At 40.2% G+C, this 22,516-nt stretch overlaps 1 protein-coding gene across 1 annotated transcript in view; it reads left to right on the top strand.

Moving 5' to 3' along the window:
* CACNA2D2 (calcium voltage-gated channel auxiliary subunit alpha2delta 2) overlaps positions 1 to 22,516 on the top strand; it is a 780,863-nt gene that overhangs the window by 528,774 nt on the left and 229,573 nt on the right. Inside the window, exons 7-8 of the mRNA XM_053721110.1 lie at positions 14,192 to 14,323; positions 14,401 to 14,458. Coding sequence (XP_053577085.1) covers positions 14,192 to 14,323; positions 14,401 to 14,458 — 190 coding nt within the window. The remainder of the gene's footprint in view (positions 1 to 14,191; positions 14,324 to 14,400; positions 14,459 to 22,516) is intronic.

Genomic DNA, 22,516 nt, shown 5'->3' on the forward strand with positions numbered 1-22,516 from the left:
ATTCTCCTTTCCCCTTTAAATCCAGGCAGCAACTCTATCATTATGTGCTATATATGGCCCCTCATTCTATGTACCTTTGCTTGGTAATTTGCATTGGTAAGGTGTTCGCACCTAATCCTTGTGTTCTCAACCTAAGCCTGTATTCTTTTGGGTATTGGTATCAATGACCTCCTAGCCTGCCAGAAGCTATCCTGTGGAGATCCTGGAAAGTAGTTTTTGGTTCTTCTTCCTTGAGCTGAGCGTTCCTGTACATCTCTGCTTAGACGCATCCTCTCCTGCTGTTCTCCCGGTTTCACAGATCACTGACTAGTGCCGGGTGACATCATCAGTTTGCTCGCGGCTCCTCCGCCCTGATTACACGGATCAGCCCGCTGGTCCTGCTCTCATTACAGATTTCTCCTGCTGTAAACTTCGGCTTCCTCTTGCTACTACTCCGGATTTCTCCTGCTCTCCATCACGGATTCCTGTGACTCCCATTATGGATTTCTACATCACACTTCACTGTCTGTGAGTAGTAGTGTTTCTACTGTTTTGAGGAACCGGTCCTGTACCAATAAGACTGAAGTATAGCAGCTACCTTAATATCTATTACTGGACTGTATTTAAAAGACTGTCTGCTGCCAAAGTAGTGTCTGACCACCGCTTAGAGGTTTTTTATTTTAACCCCTGCTCAGTTCATTGCAACCTGTCTTCTGCTACTCAAGTTACTATTATTACTTCATATATAAAAGATATCCTAGACAGGTTTCTTCTGATATATGTCAAAGAAGTACCACCTACTACTAACTTACCTATGGTAATATCCTCCAGGGGATCCATAGTGTTACCCTCAATCTATGATCAAATTAGAACCTAGTGTAACAACTTTTGGGTTTGCCATATTGTGAGACTGTGTGGTACACAATTATGTTGAATTTTGTCCAGCCTTGACATATTACCAGGCCTCATATTATATTGTTACTATGGATCTTACTGAGTTGAAAAACCATGTGACTGTTGTGTCTCAAAACATGGAAGTATTAATACAGGGGTTAAGGGATTTGCAGTCAGAAAATTAGCAACTCAAGGCAATTGTCAACCAGAATATACCGTTAAGAACACTATCTCCTGATACTACTTCCGAACCCCAAGTTTGTCCCCCTGAAAGTTTTTCTGGTGACAGAACCCTATTCAGGGAATTCAAGAATTCATTTTATTTGTTTTTCTCACTGAAACCTAAGACATATCCCAATGAGAGATCAAAAGTTCTCACTGTCATTTCCTATTTGAGAGGTGAACCTAGGTCATGAGCTACCGCCTATTTTGAGTCTAATTATCCTATTTTAAATTCTCTGGATTCATTCTTCAAAGAAATGTCACTGCTCTGAGGATAATAATAAGTAAAATACTGCAGCGGCAGCTATTAGAAGCCTTAAACAAATGAGACGTCCAGTAGAGAACTATGTTACTGAGTTTAAGATATGGGCACCTGATACCCTATGGAATGAACATGCACTCAAGAATCAATTCCGTCTTGGTCTCTCTGATCCTCTCAAGGACAAGTTGGCAAGAATAGATCTAGCGACAAGTCTGGAGTCTTTAATATCTATTTCTATAACCATAGACCGACGTATTAGGGAAAGAAGACAAGAGAAGAGTACATCTGAATTCCCTACTAAAAATCCTGTCTCCACTTCCTGTCCTCTCCCTCACCCTAGACCTATGGACGAACTCATGGATATTGCCTTCATTAAGGGACCATTAAAACCAGAAGAAAAGGCCAGACGTAGGAGTAACAACCTGTGCATGTATTGTGCCTCTAAGGATCACATTGTAAAGGAGTGCCCCATACTCTTGCGACAACAGAAGGGTAAGACCTAACTATCTAAAGTTTGCTGTACAACCCAGTCTTAGATCTCATCTCACTGTGTTCTTTCTATTTTCATACAGTGGGATCTCCAAAGAACTACCAGTAAGGCTGTTATCGATTCTGGAACCTGTGGGAATTTCGTAGATAAAGAGTTTGCTGTTAAAAATTATATACCATTAATAAAAAAGCCTATAGCATTAGCAATCCATGTCATAGATGGTTCATTTATCTCTTTAGGTCCTATAACTCACCAAACAGTCCCGCTCACACTCACTACTGATACTAGACATACTGAAACTTGTACGTTTGATGTAATACATTCTCCTTTGTTTACTGTCATTTTAGGCATTAACTGGCTACAGAAACATCAGCCCTCCATTACTTGGAAAGATTCTACTATAACCATGCAGTCTAATTACTGTTCCAAGTTTTGCTTTCATTCTAGCACTATCTTACTTACCACTGACAATCTACCTCCTTGTTATTCAGATTTTAAGGACATTTTTTATAAAGTAGCGGCCAACTCCCTACCACCACACCGACCATACGACCGTCCTATAGAATTGCTACCAGGTGCCAGTATTCCATATGGACACATATACACTTTATCCCAGTCAGAGCTGATACACTAAAAAACTACCTTGACAAACATTTGGTAAAGGGCTTCATTAGGCCCTCCAAATCCCCAGCAGTTGCTGGGATGTTTTTAGTTGAAAACAAAGATAAAACCCTTAGATCCATCATAGACTATAGGGAACTTAATAACGTACCAAGAAAAACAGATATCCCTTATCACTGAGATGATAGAATGTTTACAAGGTGCCACGGTATTTACTAAATTGGATTTGCAGGGTGCTTAAAATCTCATCCGAATCAGACCTGGAGACAAATGGTTCACAGTGTTTAGAACTAGGTATGGTTTGTTTGAGTACACTGTGATGCCATTCAGCCTTTGTAATGCCCTCGCCACTTTCCAGGGCCTTATAAACATTATATTTAGAGACCTGCTTGATGTTTGCATGGTCATCTACCTTGACGATATTGTCATTTATTCAGGGAATTTACAACAACACATTGTGCAAGTCAGAACTGTTTTAGCCAGACTACATAAGTTCCACTTGTATTCCAAGTTAGAGCAATGTGTTTTCAACACAGATACCATGACCTTCTTGGGATTCAATATCTCCCCCTTAGGTATAGAGATGGAAACACAAAAGGTTGAAGCTATAACATCTTGGCCCATTCCTACTACTAGGGTGGAGGTACAGAGATTTTTAGAGTTTGTTAAGCAGTTCTCTGCAATAGCTTAACCCCTCACAGCTCTCTCCGGTAGTAACACAAAATTTCACTGGATTCTGCTAGCAGATTAGTCACTTAATCTTTTAAAAACCAGATTCACCACAGCTCCTTTTCTACAACTCCTGAATCCTGAATTACAGTACACGCTAGAAGTAGATGCATCAGATTTTGCAATTGGTGCTGTCCTTTCTCAAAGAAAGTGTTGGAGCTCACCTCTCCATCCTATAGCCTTCTATTCTAGAGTTATGAGTTCCTCAGAAATAAATTACAGCATAGGTGAAAAAGAGTTGTTAGCTGGGAAAGCTTCCCTTGAACCCTGGCGTCACCTTATCAAAGGTATCACCATACCCATTCTAGTTTTTACTGACCATATTAACCTAGAATACCTCAAAACAAACAAAACACTCACATCATGACAGGTTAGGTGAAATCTTTTCTTTTCTAGATTCAATTTTCACATTACATACAGACCAGGAACTAAAAACAGTAAAGCTGATGCCCTCTCTAGAAAAGTAACCAGGCCTGACTATCAAAAAACACCTTCAACCGTAATACCACATAACTGTATTATTGGTTTAACTACCGATCTTGTGTCACAATTCCAAGAATCTCAAGTTCTTGACCCACATTTACCATTGAAAGACTTTAAAAAGAGGTCTGACGGGTTGTACTGCCACCATAACATGGTTTATGTACCTGAAACACTTTGTGCTGAGATTCTTCATGCAGTACATGATTCTCCCGATGCTGTACATCCCAGTTTCCATAAAACCATTCACCTCTTTAGAAGAGATTATTGGTGGCCTAAAATGTTAACAGACGTTAAGGATTACATTAAAACTTGTTCAACTTGCACTACATGTAAACCACAAAAAAGACTACCGTATGATCTTCTCATGTCTCTTCCTGTACCAGATAGGCCTTAGAAGGACATTGCCATTGATTTTATAGTTGAACTTCCGGCTTCATTCAACTACAACACTATAATGGTAGTAGTGGATTTGTTCACCAAGATGTCACACTTCAATCCTAGTCATTCCTTACCAACAGATTCAGAAAATGCTACTCTATTCTTGAATCACATTGTTAAATTACATGACCTTCCTACTACTATCACTTCAGATAGCGGCACTCAGATCACCTCTAAATTCTGGACTCAGCTCTGTGAATCATTACAGATACAAAGGAGATTGAGCTCTCCCTATCATCCCCAGATGAATGGGCAAACAGAGCGCACAAACCAAAGTTTGGAGCAATACCTAAGATGCTACTGTACATCTGAACAAGACAATTGGGCTTTTTTACTTTACCAACTGCTGAGTTCACATATAACAACACTGTGAACTCTTCAACCCTTGTCTCCCCCTTTTACGCAAACTATGGTTTTCATCCTAGGTTCCATCTTTTTACACAAACTGAGACTTCAGCCCCTTCAGTTAATGATTCCATCAATAACTTGGCTTCAGGGTTTAAAACGCTGCAGCACAATATTTACTTGGCTCAGGCAAGGCAGAAGCATTATTATGACCTTAGAAGACGGCCAGGTCCGGAATACCGCGTCGGAGACTTAGTATGGCTCTCGACCAAATATTTAAAATTACGCATTCCCAGCAAAAAGCTTGGGGGATTATTTGTGGGACCCTTCGAAATTCTCAAAGTAATCAACCCAAGTTCTGTGACACTTAAATTACCTGAGTCATACCGGATTCATCCCATGCTTCATGTCTCACTTCTGAAACCATACAACCCACTTAGAACTGCCACTTCTACTCCTGAGCATTCCGAGCCCTTGGATGAGGACATTGAGTATGAGGTTGATTCCATCCTTGACTCATGATACCACCATAATGTACAGCAATATATAGTTCATTGGAATGGTTTTGGTTCTGAGGAAGACTCTTGGGAGCTGTGTGATATTGAGATTATCAGTTGGTATGAACAATATCAACCTGTTGTTATGTACACAATGGTAGAGTCAGGAAGTGCCTTTTGCATTGTGTGTGTGTGTATAGCATTCTTAATAAAGTTTACAGTTATGAAGACCTGTGCTTAATCTCCTTATATAAATAAGATAAAGCAGGAGCCTTCCTCCAACTTATCAGCCCCCCGACTAGTGTCCCTCTTTCATCGGAGGAACCCTGACCAACCTAAACCTTGATCCACGGAGTGGCTCCTTGAGGGGGGAGTTCTGTTATGTTTTTATTCTCATTTCCCCATTTAAATCATGAAGCAACTCTATCATTATGTGCTATATAAGGCCCCTCCTTCTATGTACCTTTGCTTGGTAATTTGCATTGGTAAGGTGTTAGCGCCTAATCCTTTTGTTCTCAACCTAAGCCTGTATTCTTTCGGTATTGGTATCAATTACCTCCTAGCTTGCCACAAGCTATCTTATGGAAATCCTGGAAAGTAGTTTTTGGTTCTTCTTGGTTCGATACATCTATGCTCAGACGCATCCTCTCATGCTGTTCTCCTGGTTTCACAGATCACTGACTAGTGCCGGGTGACGCCATCAGCCTGCTCGCGGCTCCTCCGCTCTGATTACACGCATCATCCCGCTGGTCCTGCTCTCATTACGGATTTCTCATGTTGTAAACTTCGGATTCCTCTTGCTACCACTCTGGATTTCTCCTGCTCTCCATCACGGATTCCTGTGACTCCCATTACAGTTTTCTACATCACACTTCACTGTCTGTGAGTAGTAGTGTTTCTACTGTTTGAGGAAGCGGTTCCTGTACCAATAAGACTGAAGTATAGGAGCTACCTTAATATCTATTACTGGACTGTATTAACTGTATCAGAGGAATTGGGTATGTGAATTGATCTGCATTATTCTATAATCTGCATACACTGATCATCTTGCCTCAGCTTCTTGTATATCTTCTTGACTTTCTGCTTAAAAGACTGTCTGCTGCCAAAGTAGTGTCTGACCACCGCTTAGAGGTTTTTTATTTTGTTTGTTTTTTAATTCTTTTTTATTGAAGAGAATTCAGGTATACAACATGTAAACAATTACATACAGATAATTCAGAATTGTACAGTGTCACATTCAATGAAATAGGAGATATGACTTTCTAGAATATAACATAATGCACACTATTGATCTGATGCATAGATATATACGGGCAAAGGTAAATTTCCCTGACACGTGTTAGATTAGATTATGATTTAGAAATATATGATAGTACATTCAATACAGGTAAAACCTTTATTTATTCACATTTACCCGGGTTTCTCATTGCCCGTTACCCGAATTCTCTTAAATTTAACTTTATTAAACTAAACTAAACATAAACAAAAACAACAACAAACTAAAAACAATAAACACTAAATCCCCAATAGATCCAATGATTTCAGAGGTATACAGTTCCCCCTAGATATGTAGGAGAAATATCAATATACGTTGTTCAGTATTATAAGATAAATAAGCCTAAGCATTCAATTAAGCAATAAATCTGCTGGAGTATAACTAAGAAAGGTAGTATTAAAGAGGCAAATCTGATTTAACTGTTAAATCGCATTGTATTGAAGTGCTATTAATTTGGATGATAGGTGTGAATGTCCAATCTAGTTAAAATGAAAGAATCTATATGGGTTGGTGTTGAAATAAGAGTTCTGAAAAAAAAAAAACCTGATATTCATAACTGTAGTATAATCTAGGAGTTACTTATTCAATGCAATTAACAAATTCACCTAACCAAAACAACCCCCACACCCGAAACACAGACAACAGTGTGATTCCTTCCATGCGTTGCTGCAAATGTTAAGAGAGTAGATGCGCCTTGTGCAAGGCTCTTAGTTAAAATATACGACAAGTTGACTCATATAGTATGTACATTTTTAGGAGTCAGCACATGCTGTATTAAGTAAAGGTTCTATTATCCTGAGACAGCAGACATATTGCTATGGAACTGTGTACTAATTATAAGTGAAAGGAAGGCAGATACTGACTATTATGTCCGCCTCAATACAGTATTTCAAAGCACCATTGCCATACCATTGCCTCCACAAGCACCACCCCATCGGAGTAATATAAAGTTAAGGGAACATTGGTTAGGGTACAAGGAGAGTTGTGATAAGAAATCATTAAAGCAAAATGGTCAAAATGGGCTTAAAGGGACAGTAAACTCAAAACAAATCTTTCATGATTTAAATAGGGCATGTAATTTTAAACAACTTTCCAATTTACTTTTATTACCAATTTTGCTTTGTTCTCTTGGTATTCTTAATTAAAAGCTAAATCTAGGAGGTTCATAAACTAATTTCTTAGACCTTGAAGACTGCCTCTAATCTGAAAGCATTTTGACAGTTTTTCACCACTAGAGGGCGTTAGTTCATGTGTTTCATATAGATAACATTGAGTTCAGGCATGTGAAGCTCTTAGGAGTCAGCACTGATTGGCTAAAAATGCAAGTCTGTCAAAAGAACTGAAATAAGGGGTCAGTTTGCAGAGCCATAGATACAAGGTAATCACAGAGGTAAAACGTATATTATTATAACTGTGTTGGTTATGCAAAATTGAGGAATGGGTAATAAAGGGGTTATCTACCTTTTTAAACAACAAAAATTCTGGTGTTTACTGTCCCTTTAACTAAGCTAACCACATCAACATGATTTTCCAAACAACTGTTTTAAAATATGGTTCCTTCCATGTGTCGCTGAACATATTAAGGCCTAGATTTGGAGTTCGGCGGTAAAAGGGCTGTTAACGCTCCGCGGGTTTTTTTCTGGCCGCACCATAAATTTAACTCTGGTATCGAGAGTTCAAACAAATGCTGCGTTAGGCTCCAAAAAAGGAGCGTAGAGCATATTTACCGCAAATGCAACTCTCGATACCAGAGTTGCTTACGGACGCGGCCGGCATCAAAAACGTGCTCGTGCACGATTCTCCCATAGGAAACAATGGGGCAGTTTGAGCTGAAAAAAAACCTAACACCTGCAAAAAAGCAGCGTTCAGCTCTTAACGCAGCCCCATTGTTTCCTATGTCCTATGTCGGAATTAAGGTAGGAATTTTCTGATTGGCTGATGGAATCAGCCAATCAGAATATAGTTCAATCCGATTGGCTGATCCAATCAGCCAATCAGATTGAGCTCGCATTCTATTGGCTGATTCCATCAGCCAATCAGAAAATTCCTACCTTAATTCCGATTGGCTGATAGAATCCTATCAGCCAATCGGAATTCGAGGGACGCCATCTTGGATGACGTCCCTTAAAGGAACCGTCATTCGTCGTCTAGTCGTCGGAAGAAGAGGATGGATCCGCGCTGGAGGTCTTCAAGATGGAGCCGGTCGTCATCGGATGGAAGAAGATAGAAGATGCCGCTTGGAGAAGATGTTTGCCGGTCCGGATGTCCTCTTCTTGCCGGATAGGAGGAAGACTTTGGAGCACCGGATTATGGATCGCCAACCCCCGCTTGGGTTGGATGAAGATCTTGGAGCCAGGACGGATCGGTGAACCTGGTATGGTGAAGACAAGGTAGGAAGATCTTCAGGGGATTAGTGTTAGGTTTATTTAAGGGGGGTTTGGGTTAGATTAGGGGTATGTGGGTGGTGGGTTGTAATGTTGGGGGGGGGTATTGTATGTTTTTTTTTACAGGCAAAAGAGCTGAAATTCTTGGGGCATGCCCCGCAAAGGGCCCTGTTCAGGGCTGGTAAGGTAAAAGAGCTTGTAATATTTGTATTTTAGAATAGGGTAGGGAATTTTTTATTTTGGGGGGCTTTGTTATTTTATTAGGGGGCTTAGAGTAGGTGTAATTAGTTTAAAATTGTTGTAATATTTTTCTTATGTTTGTAAATATTTTATTATTTTCTGTAACTTAGTTCTTTTTTATTTTTTGTACTTTAGATAGTTTATTTAATTGTATTTATTTGTAGCAATTGTGTTTAATTAATTTATTGATAGTGTAGTGTTAGGTTAATTGTAGGTAATTGTAGGTAGTTTATTTAATTATTTTATTGATAGGGTAGTGTTAGGTTTAATTATATCTTAGGTTAGGATTTATTTTACAGGTAAATTTGTTATTATTTTAACTAGGTAACTATTAAATAGTTCTTAACTATTTAATAGCTATTGTACCTGGTTAAAATAATTACAAAGTTGCCTGTAAAATAAATATTAATCCTAAAATAGCTATAATATAATTATAATTTATATTGTAGCTATATTAGGATGTATTTTACAGGTAAGTATTTAGCTTTAAATAGGAATTATTTATTTAATAAGAGTTAATTTATTTCGTTAGATAAAAATTATATTTAACTTAGGGGGGTGTTAGTGTTAGGGTTAGACTTAGCTTTAGGGGTTAATACATTTATTAGAATAGCGGTGAGCTCCGGTCGGCAGATTAGGGGTTAATAATTGAAGGTAGGTGTCGGCGATGTTAGGGAGGGCAGATTAGGGGTTAATACTATTTATGATAGGGTTAGTGAGGCGGATTAGGGGTTAATAACTTTATTATAGTAGCGCTCAGGTCCGCTCGGCAGATTAGGGGTTAATAAGTGTAGGTAGGTGTCGGCGACGTTGAGGGGGGCAGATTAGGGGTTAATAAATATAACATAGGGGTCGGCGATGTTAGGGGTAGCAGATTAGGGGTACATAGGGATAACGTAGGTGGCGGCGATTTGCGGTCGGAAGATTAGGGGTTAATAAGTGTAGGTAGGTGTCGGCGACGTTGAGGGGGGCAGATTAGGGGTTAATAAATATAACATAGGGGTCGGCGATGTTAGGGGTAGCAGATTAGGGGTACATAAGTATAACGTAGGTGGCGGTCGGCAGATTAGGGGTTAAAAATTTTAATCGAGTGGCGGCGATGTGGGGGGACCTCGGTTTAGGGGTACATAGGTAGTTTATGGGTGTTAGTGTACTTTAGGGTACAGTAGTTAAGAGCTTTATAAACCGGCGTTAGCCAGAAAGCTCTTAACTCCTGCTATTTTCAGGCGGCTGGAATCTTGTCGTTAGAGCTCTAACGCTCACTGCAGAAACGACTCTAAATACCGGCGTTAGGAAGATCCCATTGAAAAGATAGGCTACGCAAATGGCGTAGGGGGATCTGCGGTATGGAAAAGTCGCGGCTGAAAAGTGAGCGTTAGACCCTTTAATCACTGACTCCAAATACCAGCGGGCGGCCAAAACCAGCGTTAGGAGCCTCTAACGCTGGTTTTGACGGCTACCGCCGAACTCTAAATCTAGGCCTAAGAGAGCAGGAGCTCCCTATGCAAGGTTCCTAAATAAAGAGTATAATAATTTGGCCCACATTATATACATTATTAGGGTTTAGCGTACACTGTAAGGTTCTATTATGGTGACACATCGGACAGCTTGAAAAGAGAGCACATGCTGACTACCATGTCTGTCTCAATGTATTGTTACAGGAAGCAAAATGAGTGGCTCAGCCTTGGATTGTTAGTAGCAGTTTAAGCGATTTGCTGTTTTCCACATATATGGAAGACCGCAAGAAAGCCATTCTGCAAGCCATACACCACCACACCAAGCACGGAACTAGTAGTTGGGGCACTATTATCTTCATACAGTATGTCTGCCCAAAACATGTCAGGTTGGATGAGGCAATTATTTTAACATATCAGACAGACTGTTGTGGAACTGTATTTAAATTTTGATCAAAGCAAGCATATGCAGGTTACTATGTCTGTCTCCTTATAGTGTTGCAGAAAAGGAAGTGTGAGGTGCAGCTCTAAGCAGTAGCTGGCAGCTTAGGCAGTCTGCGGTGCGTCAGTTTTTATAAGGAGGGCTGTGAGAAATCCATTCAGCATAACATGTGCCTCAATAACAGGTACTGATCTAGTAAGTGGGGTGTTATTATCAACATACAGTACTCACTTTTAAAGTATGACATTCACTGAGTATTTGTACGTATATTCCCTGTTGTGAGGTCACTAGCGCTACCTAGACTGAACATTGGAAATGTGACATTGCCTATATAGATATCTCGGTAATCAACAAACCGCTACCATAGAAATGTTTTCTTTAGCTATTAACAAGGTAGTCTTATATTAATTTAAAACAAACATTGCGATGTTCTAGTGTCCATAAGTATACACTATGAGATGAATGCATTACTCGTTTCAAAGTCCACAACATTACTGAGGGAGCATCGGTTAAGGTATATGGAGAGTAATGACAAGAGATAAATAGTCAGGTTGCGAACATTTTACGCTACCAACAAATGGGGGTATCCTTAAACAGCAAGGGATCCACCTTCTGGTTAACCGACTCCACTACGATTTGGGGTAAGCTGATAATTCGGCAGTCATTCATGTGAGAAGGGAAAGGCTGCATCATTCTCTTGCAGGCCCCAATCACTCCGTCAGAGAAAAGTCCTGATCACTCCGCCTGAGAGAGCTTGATGTCAGCTCACATACATCCCTCCCATTCTAGCCAATGCCGTCCCTGCCCCGGACCCACGATCGATGATCCAAATCTGGTAACGGTCCAGCCTGATGTACAGGACAATATTTGAAGAGCCACTCTCCTGGAAGATAGATCTCCGGGCGTTGAGGAATGCACTCAGGTGTGTCGCCCTCATATGATTCGTATGCAGGCAGGCATGCCCGAGCTAAACTGGTATCAGGCTGTGTTCCATCCAACCCCCCAGTGCTGCAGGAGGGGGTGTGCTGTGGAGGCTGTTTAGATCTAGAAGATGCATTGACGACTGACCAGGCAGTCATTTGTAGCGAAGCTGCATCATGAATATTCCTGGGGCCTTGTTTCCCCATTGGTGAGGTGAGGATTATGTTCTACTGAGTCAAAACCGCCGGCTCTAGGGAAAAGGCTGCTGAGTTAGTAGTGATGGTGTTCGGTTGCATTTGGACGGGAGGTATCTTGTGCGGGTCCAGTGTGGAGAGGCAGTTCCGCATAGTCCCAGGGTTAGCTTTTGGAAGACAGGGTCGCGCAATAGCCTGGATAGTTCCCTTTAACGTCTCATAGCTAGTAAACAAGCGTTCAAATGCCTGCAGCAGAGTTTCAAATATCTGCGCGGCCATGCATTTTTCCAACTCCATTGCTCTAAGCGGAGTCAGCATGTGCTAAATCCCACGTGGATTACTATTAAGTAAAATGACCTCCGGGGAAGAAGAGAATGGATTCCTTCTATCTGCTGGTAATTCCCGGACAGCTTCTCTGTCAAGGGAGATGCAGATGGCATGGAAGAAAGATGATATTAAGGAGATTAAAAGAGGTTTTCTCTGGAGCAACAAAAGCTTGCATCCATCTTCAAGAGCCGCCCACCGGAAGTCGAGGTTTTTTATTTTAACCCCTGCTCAGTTGATTGCAACCTGTGTTCTGCTACTCAAGTTACTATTATTACTTCATATATAAAAGATATCCTAGACAGGTTTCTTCTGATATATGGCAAAGAAGTACCACCTCCTTACTAACTAACCTATGTTAATATCCTCCAGGGGATTCATAGTGTTACCCTCAGTCTACGATCAAAATAGAACCTAATGTAACAACTTTTGGGTTTGCCATATTGTGAGACTGTGTGGTACACAATTAAGTTGAATTTTGTCCAGCCCTGACAGTTATAGGGATTGTTATGTAGAGCAATATAAGGAGTTATAGGGATTGTTATGTAGAGCAATAGGGGGAGTTATAGGGATTGTTATGTAGAGCAATATAAGGAGTTATAGGGATTGTTATGTAGAGCAATAGGGGGAGTTATAGGGATTGTTATGTAGAGCAATATAAGGAGTTATAGGGATTGTTATGTAGAGCAATAGGGGGAGTTATAGGGATTGTTATGTAGAGCAATATAAGGAGTTATAGGGATTGTTATGTAGAGCAATAGGGGGAGTTATAGGGATTGTTATATAGAACAGTAGGGTGAGCTGTAAGTAGCAATGAGATGAATGATGGTTATGTAGAGTAATACATACAGTTATATGGAGAGGCTATATTGGGCATTATATAGGCATTATGAGTAGATGTTACGTGGATCATTAGGAAGAGTTACTAGGATAAATTAAATGCAGGAGTAAGGGTTAAAGAGTGGATCACGAGGTGTTATAAAGATGTGTTCTCTGACTTAACAAGAACACTTATAAGACAACCTTATATGCTGTAATTGGAGGGGTTATATGGAGCAAAAGTAGGAGTTATAGGGAAAACCTATTACATAAGATTTCCAACCCTCTGTTTATTTTGCACTCTCACTAATGAGAGTCTTCTTGCTGTGCTAAGTGATCAGGGTGTGAGGCACTGAGGTGCTAAGTGCTTCTCTACGTGCTGGTAACTGCTAACGAGCTGTCAGTGGGTGTAATTAATCATTTCTACACAATTAACTCAGGTTCATACGGAGGCCTCGCTTTCTGTACCGATAGTATCAAGGCCCAGACGTACACTGTGTCAGATTATTAAGTGTCCTTATCTCCTCATTGGCCCCTGTCCACTACTGCTAACTAGGGATGGGCAAATGTTTTGCAACATTCTAAAAATGAAATTAATTTTAACACATTCGTTTGTTTAGAATTTCGAATGTTTGTACAATATTCTAACATTCGTTTTAATGTAATAGTGTTTCTAAGGCTGTCTTTAAATGTAATATTCGATTTGAATTTTTCTGATAATTCGATTTGAATGATGCAGTTTTCGAATTTTAAAAATGTTAATCAATATATTTGTAATAGTATTTCTTATGCTCTCTTTAAATGTAATATTCTAATTATGAAATATTCTAAATAGAAAAATTTGAATGAATATATTTGTATCTATTTTGTATAAATTTACTAAATTCCTTACCACATGAATTATAGAACTTCTGGATAATATTTGTTAAATCAAATGTTACATTCAAAATTTCGAATGCTGATATTAAATACAATTAGGCACATTTGAAAATGTAAGTAACCTTCGAAAACCGAAAAATAACATTCGATTACCTAATTTTAATGGATTTTCATTCTTATCAACATTCAATTGTCCAAAATGAATGCTCACAGGACTATTCGTTCTACCAAACCAATTACACATTCGCCCATCCCTACTGCTAACCTCAACTGACCAGTACCTACCCCCTCTTTCCAGCCACAGTCATTCTGAATGAGTTGAACTGGACAGATGCGCTTGAAGATGTATTTATCCAAAACCGGCTTGAGGACCCTACTCTGCTGTGGCAGGTTTTTGGCAGTGCCACAGGAGTAACCCGATATTACCCAGGTATTTGTGGGTCACAAAGGTGAGTGGGAGGCCTGGGGAATTTTAGAATCCACTGACAAAGTTATTTGTCTTTACAGCTACTCCTTGGAGAGCGCCCAGCAAGATTGATTTGTATGATGTGCGCAGGAGACCTTGGTGAGATTTTACACGCTTCCTGGTACTGTGACATAAAATTATAGGCCCATAATAATACGCATTTTATTTATCTTAATGTCTCTCCTCTGCTTTTATATTTCTTTTCTTACCCTCTATTGTGTACGTCTTTTTCCCTCTTTCCTCTCTCACTCTGGGCCACATTCCAAAAAACTTGCCATCATGACGAGAAATCCTAAGCTTATTTTACTGAGCATTATATTGTAAAGCAAATGTCTCTCCCAATATTAGTAAACTCCCTTCAATGAGATACACAGTTTCCAAGGTAAAAATATCTCAGGGCTCATCTTCACATTTGTCTATGCATAACATACAGTAGATCAGCTTAAAAGAGATGCTTTGCAAATGATACTGTAGAAATGTTAAAAAAAATATAACATTGTAATTTTCTTACTATAATGTAGAAAATTTGAGCAAAAGGTCAAGAACAGTTCAGGGATACACCCTTTGAAAAGCCTGGTGGGATTTATGTTCCATAGACTGTGTTTTTGTGGCCAGTTAGATGTAAATGAGCTTTTTCTCTGATTTGAGAAATCTCTGTAACTATGTTGCAGGGTCAGGTAAATTTGGCCATACTTAAATATGATAAAGGCACACCAGCCTCAGGAGGAAGTGGAACAAACTAATAATGTATGTGTTTAATAAATCATGTAGTTTTTTAATTAAACATTTTATGGGGATTATAATTTGAGGTTAACATCCCTATAAATCAGTTGACTTTATTCTCCACTTCGGACTCAGTTATATTATTTCTCTCTGTTTGTATCCTGTTTTTCTCTCTCTTTTTCTCTGTCTCTCTGTCTCCCTTTCTTTCATCTCTCTTATCTCTCTGTCTTTTGCTCTCACACCGTAGCTTCTCTTTATCAATAGTCTTTTCTTTCTCCTTCCTCCATTCTATGGGGTATATTTATTAAAGGGATACTGAACCCAAAATTTTTCTTTCGCGATTTAGATCAAGGGGCATATTTATCAAGGTCTGGCGGACCTTTGCCAACACTGCGGATCAGGTCCGCCAGACCTCGCTGAATACGGCGAGCAATACGCTCGACGTATTCAGCATTGCACCAGCATTGCACCATTGCCCCCTGCAGACTCGCAGCCAATAGGCCGCCAGCAGGGGGGTGTCAATCAACCTGATCGTACTCGATCGGGTTGTATTGGGGCGATGTGTTTCCGCCTGCTCAGAGCAGGCGGACAGGTTATGGAGCACCAGTCTTTGTGACCGCTGCTTCATAACTGGCTCGCCAGAAACAAGGGGCATCAAGCTTCATTCGGAGCTTGATACATATGCCCCAGAGCATGCAATTTTAAGCAACTTTCTAATTAACTCCTATTATTAATGTTTCTTTGTTCTCTTGCTATCTTTATATAAAAAAGAAGGCATCTAAGATTTTTTTCTTGGTTCAGAACTCTTTACAGCAGTTTTTGATTGGTGGATGAATTTATCCACCAACCAGCAAGGACAAACCTAGGTTGTTCACCAAAAATGGGCCAGCATCCAAACTTACATTCTTGCATTTCAAATAAAGATTCCAAGAGAATGAAGAAAAATTGATAATAGGAGTAAATTAGAAAGTTGCTTAAAATTTCATGCTCTATCTGAATCACAAAAGAAAAAAAATTTGGGTTCAGTGTCCCTTTAATGTGTGAGTGGACATGATACGATGTAGCGGATCATGTCCACCGCACATCGATAAATGCCGACAGCATACACTGTCGGCATTTATCATTGCACCAGCAGTTCTTCTGAACTGCTGGTGCAATGCCGCCCCCTGCAGATTTGCGGCCTATTGGTCACTAGCAGGGGGTGTCAATCAACCTGATCGTATTCAATCGGGTTGATTTCTGTCCGCGGCCTCAGAACAGGCGGACAAGTTATAGAACAGCGGTCTTTAGACCACTGCTTCATAACTTCTGTTTCCGGCACGACTAAAGGCTCGCCGTAAACAAGGGGCATCAAGCTCCATACAGAGCTTGATAAATCGTCCCCTATTTCTCTTTACTTTCTTTTTCTTTCTTATCTTGATTTTCTTTCTCTCACTTCATTCTCTCTCTTTCACTATCTTCTCTTTCTCTTTTCTTTCTCTCTCACACTCTCTGTTTTCTTTCTCTCTTCTTTCTCCATTTCTCTCTCTCTTTTCCTCTCTTTTTTTTTTTTTTTTTTTTTTTTTTTTTCAAAAAAGCTTTATTAGCGAAATGAAAGAAAGAACATACAAATACTGTAAGTACATAATGGCATTCAGTATTACATAACGTTTTACATTTGTACATTTTATCAAGAAAATTTTGCAGAAGGCAGAATACAAACATGAAAAAATTTGAATCAAACAGCACAAAGAGTTACGTCAGATACAAAATCATTGCATGCTGACTAATCTACTTAAACTTTTCACTTGGGCTGTTTAATGATGTAAAATATTATGCTCGGTGTTTCTTCTTATAAACAATACATAATACATAATGAGAAGTATAAGTCATCGAGTACTTAGCAATAGAAGAAATATCGCTTCCACATCTTACTTTTAACACACAACTGTACCCGATATAATAATCCCTGACTGAGGGGGAAAGAAGTTCAGAATAAGGTAAAGCAATCAGTCCTCAAGGAGAGGGGGAAGGATTAGAAGGAGGAGAGGGGTGTATGGGAGAAAGAAAAAAAAAAAAAAGGAGGGGGGGATTAATAATGTTCTATCTTGTTTCAACTTTAGCTACAGATAGTTTACCCAGGGACTATATTCCCTGCCCCTCCCAAGTCAATAACATCAGATCGTGTGTGCCTAATTTCCCAATTTTAAAGTGAATGTAAAGTCAAGCTCAATGCTAAACACTGCTTAAACGCTGACCTTAAAATACTGCCACTTTAATTCATCATTTTTTCAGCAAACCTCTAATTAACTATTATTTGAGCTTTATTTCATTCCGATCGGCATCTCAATCCTCCGCCCGCCATCTTGGATTAATGATTGACATTGTAGGCTCACTTGTGTCAACCAATAATCCGATCAACCACGGGGGGACCAAACCCCTTTCGGCTACGTCACGCGTATGTAATGCGCCTGTGTTTGGAAGCTGTCACACAGAGCTCTCACGCACGTTCACATTTAGCGCATGCGCTATTACACTTATGGGACTTAGTCATTTTAGAAGCAATTTTCAGAGCGCTTGGTAAGTATGCAACGCATGCGCTGTGTATAGCAAAGCCGGGAGCGCGCATTGACTCTATGTATACAGAGGGTGGGACTGCTGTATACGTTACAGGGGATTAAATCCGGAAGTTGCGGGTGGGAGGAGCTGCTACCTAAAACGGAGCAAATTTGGTAATGAAAATATAACCTTTATTTTGTTTTTGTTTTTTTAAATAAAGTGGCGGTTTTCTTTATTAACTTGAAAGCAATATTAAAATTGGTTAGAATAAGACAAAATTGACATTCACTTTAAGGTAATGGTATCTTTCAAGATTCAACAAATCAGCTATCTTGTTTTTCCATTCTTGTATACTAGGGATGTTCTGTTTTTTCCAGTATAAGGGAATTAAACCCTTTACGCCATTGAGCATCAGCAAGAAGAGCAGGTACTTGTCCTCTCCAACAATTTTAGGTAATTGGTGATATAGTAAGTGGCAGGGATTGGGGGGAATTATAATTCCAACGACTCTACTGATCTCGGCCATTATGCCGATCCAAAAGGGTTGTAGCAGTGGGCAGGTCCACCAAATATGTAAGAGGGATCCCTCACCTCCACATCCTCTCCAGCATCCCCCACTTGTGTGTGGGTATATGTGTTTTAGTCTTTGGGGAGTCGGATACCACCTACTTAGTAATTTATATTGTGTTTCCTGGACCCTGGCCGAGACAGAAGCCCTTCTTGTCCGATCAAAAATTTTGTTCCAGTCTTTGCGTCCTATCTCTAAGCCCAACTCATCCTGCCAAGTTTGTGTGTAGGATGGGAGATGATGGTCCCCATCCGATAACAATAGTTTATATAGTTGTGAGATCAAATGGGTCGGGTGATGTGTCATCGTACAAAGAGCCTCGAAGAGAGTCTTGCGTCTTGTCAGGTTGTGCTTTTCCCTGTGAGTGTCAAAGTAATGTCTAATCTGTGCTACTCTAAACCATGAAGCGAAAACCCCACAATCCCATTGAACCAGCTCGGTTTGGGGTTTCAGTTTATCCTGTAGAAATATATTATGTATTGCTGATTCCGCAAGACCATATGTCTCGTTCGAGGGAGATAGTCCGGATAAAAATCCCAAGAGGAGTAACTAGTGAACTAGGGGTGGAGATATAGGAGGCCCTCTTAATCAATCTATCCCAACCTACCAACACCTCATCTATCAGAGGATAAAGCTTGGTTACGGAGGGTCTATGAGTGAGAGAGATCCACGCCAGGGCTCCCACATTTCCCCTTTTTAAAATTGTGTTATCAACTTGAATCCAGGCCTTTTGAGCAGAGTTTTGGCACCACTCTACCAATCTCTGGAGGGATATTGCCCTCTGATACATCCTCAGATCAGGTACTCCTAATCCACCCCTGCTCCGGGGTAAAAAAATAGTTCTTCTACTGATTCTTGGTTTTAGATCCTTCTAGATCTATGGCCGATTGTATCTGGTGAATAATGTGGGAAGCTGCAGACAACGGGATAGTCTGCATGATGTAGAGCACCCGCGGCATAATTTTCATTTTAACCACTCCAATGTGGCCCATTCAGGAGATGGTCTTGTTTCTCCAATTCGACAGATCTCTAAGGATCTCATCTCTGATGGTTTTATAGTTCAGGGCCACCATTTCTTTTATACTAGGCATTAAAAAGATGCCGAGGTATTTCAGCTTAGCATGTGAAACTTTTATCGGGCATTCTTCATCAAGTATCTTAAATTCGGTCTGAGGGATTGTGACATTCATAATTTCAGACTTCGAGGGATTCAAAAGGAAATTCGATACACTGCCAAAGAGTGCTAATTCCTCAATGGCCCCTCTGAGGGATTGTCTTACGTCCGATATCAGCAATAGGACATCGTCGGCGTACATAGCAAGTTTATGCTCAGAGCCTCCTATACTAATTCCGCTTATTTCAGGGTTTGCTCGGATCCTGCTTGCCAAGATTTCGATCGTCAGGGCGAACAAGAGAGGGGACAGGGGACACCCCTGCCTGGTCCCATTACTGATTGTAAAGGCATTAGAAAGCGTACCGTTCACCCTTACTCTAGCATTAGGTGATGAGTATAAGGACATAATCCTGTTTTTAAGCTTAGGTCCAAATCCAAATTTCCTCAGGGTGAGCTGCATAAATGACCAACTGACCCGGTCAAATGCTTTCTCAGCATCTGTTGAAACCAGGGCTAGTGGGGTTTTATGGTTGTGCGCGTGTGTTATCATCTGCAGGACTTTTAAGGTATTGTCTCTAGCCTCACGCCCCGGGATAAAACCCACTTGATCGGTAGAGATCAGCTGTGGGAAATACCTATTGAGGTATTGTTACTTTCGCTAGGATCTTGACATCTGAATTGAGCAACGAGATGGGACGATAGTTCTCAGGTTTGGTTTCTGGTTTGCCTGGCTTGGGGATCACAGAGTTATGGGCCTCAAGCATCGAACAAGGCAAGAATGGGGCGTCTGATAGTTGGTTAAAAAGATTCAGCATTTCCGGTGCGAGTATGTCGCCAAATGCTTTATAGTACCTGGCCCCAAAGCCGTCTGGGCCTGGACTTTTACCAGATTTTATATCTTTGAGGGCTTGCTTGATTTCGGTTAATGTGAATGGGGATTCTAAAGCTTCAGAATCCTACCCCGAGAGCCTCGGGATGTTAACCTTAGTGAGATATTCTTGTATCTTTTGCATCTTTCGTTCCCGAGAAAAAGGGTCTTCCTCTACTCTATCAACGCCTTGGATATTATATAGGGTTTTGTAATAAGATCCGAAGATCTCAGCGATCGATTTCCCATCCTCTCTAGGTTTCCAATCAGGATGGATCATGCTATGAACATATTGTTTCTTTTTTTTACGCGCAATGGCCCTGGCCAGGAATCGTCCCGCCTTGTCCCCCGCTCAAAAACTGCTGCCTCAAAATTAGGGCCGCTTTTTGATAGTCTTCTTGTAGGAACTTCAAGACTTCCGCTCTCGAGAGGGCCAAGCTCTTACTTAGTATTTCGTCTACCGGTGTTATCTTATGTGCACATTCCGCCTTCTCCACCCTAGAGAGCAAGTTCTGATACTTCTCTCTTCTACTCTTGACTATTCTGGCTTTCTGTTTAAGAAAGAGGCCACAAATTGTACATTTATGGGCCTCCCAGACCACCGTGGGTTGGGATTCAGATCTTTCATGTATTTGAAAATATTCTATCAAGGCTTTTTCAATCTCCAGCTTGAAAACTGGGTCGTCTAACAAGGTGTCATCTAGCCTCCAGATGTATGGTGTGTCAGGAGCATTAGACCATAATACTAAACATGTGATCGGGGCATGGTCTGACCATGTGATAGGAAGTATATTACTACTTGTAGTAGTCGTAAGACCTGTTGCGTCTGTAAACCAGTAGTCTATTCTTGAGTATTTTCTATGGGGGTGGGAAAAAAATGTGACATTTTTGGAGGTGGGGTGTTGTGATCGCCAAATGTCATACAATGCTGCATCTCTAAGTGAGGATGCTATACGTTTGAGGGCCTTATGGGGGATGCTAGAGACCCCGTCTGAGGTGTCTAAGGATGGGTCCAAGGAAGCATTCAGGTCCCCTCCCAGGAATATTATGCCAGATTGTAGTTCTAGTACTTTATGGATAACCGTTTGGAAAAAGGCCTGTTGAGATTGATTGGGGCAGTAGACATTGACCAGGGTTATGGGTCTACCATATATTAATCCTATAAGAATCAAGTACCTGCCCTCTGAGTCTCTATGTGCTTGTGTAAGTTGGAATGGCACATCAGCGCTAAAGAGAATGCCTACCCCATTTTTCTTTTTAGGGCCAGAGGCAAAGAAAGCGGTAGGATATTGTTGGCTAAACCAACGAGGTTCATGGCTTGAGGCGAAATGTGTCTCTTGCAAATAAACAATATTTCCCCCATGCCTGTGCAAGTCTCTTAGAACCAAAGAACGTTTAGCAGGACTATTTAGGCCTTTTACATTTATGGAAATCAATTCAATCGTTCTGGACCTAATCCTTGTTTGTGAGTACGCCATTTTAATGGGAAAAAAGGGGGGGGGGAGGGTGGAGAGGTAGGAGGCAGGAGGGAGGGGAGAAAAAAGAGATGAATCAAAGTTAAAGGGTAAAGTACAAGGTCAGATAGGAAAGGAAGAAAGCGACAGTCGCAAAATAGTAAATATGAGTAAAACCAAACCTATGCAGCAGACACTTTAATAGTTAAAATGTATTATAACATACACAGGTGTGCATCAATTTGAGAGGTAACTAACACTTACTATAAGTAACAAAAGCAGGGGTAGTGTTCCCTGCCTACTTACACTATATATAAAATCTTTAGAAAAACATTTAACAGTAACAAGTACAGTTGTATATTGCATATTTCGTAACTTACTCTCCATATGTTTAGGAGAAAACTCAAACACCGGACAATCAACAGATAAGATAGGAACTCTTTTCCTATCTTTTATTTCTTTTTTATTTATTTTCTGTATCTCTTTTATTTCTCTATTCTTTGCTCTCTTTTCTCTCTCTTTCTCTGTTTTTTTTCTTGCTTTCTCTCTCTTTTCTGCTCTATTTTTTCTTTCTCTCTCTTCCTTTCTCTCTTTTTCTTCCTGTCTTTACTCTCTTGTCTTTCATTTTCTCTCCCTTTTCGCTCTCTCTTTCTCTTTCTTTTTCTCTCTTGTTTTCTCTTTTCTCACTTTCTCTCTCTTTCTTCCTCTTTTCTTTCTCTTTGTTTTTTTTTCTCTTTTTCTTACTTCCTTTTTTCTTTTTTTCTCTTTCTTTCTTCCCTTTTTCTTTCATTCATTCTTTCTCTTTGTTTTTTTTTTCTCTTTTTCTTTCTTCCTTTTTTCTTTCTTTTTTCTTTTTCTTTCTTCCTTTTTTCTTTCTTTTTTTCTCTTTCTT

This window comes from Bombina bombina, chromosome 7, assembly GCF_027579735.1.
Source record: "Bombina bombina isolate aBomBom1 chromosome 7, aBomBom1.pri, whole genome shotgun sequence".
NCBI classification, from domain to species: Eukaryota; Metazoa; Chordata; class Amphibia; order Anura; family Bombinatoridae; genus Bombina; species Bombina bombina.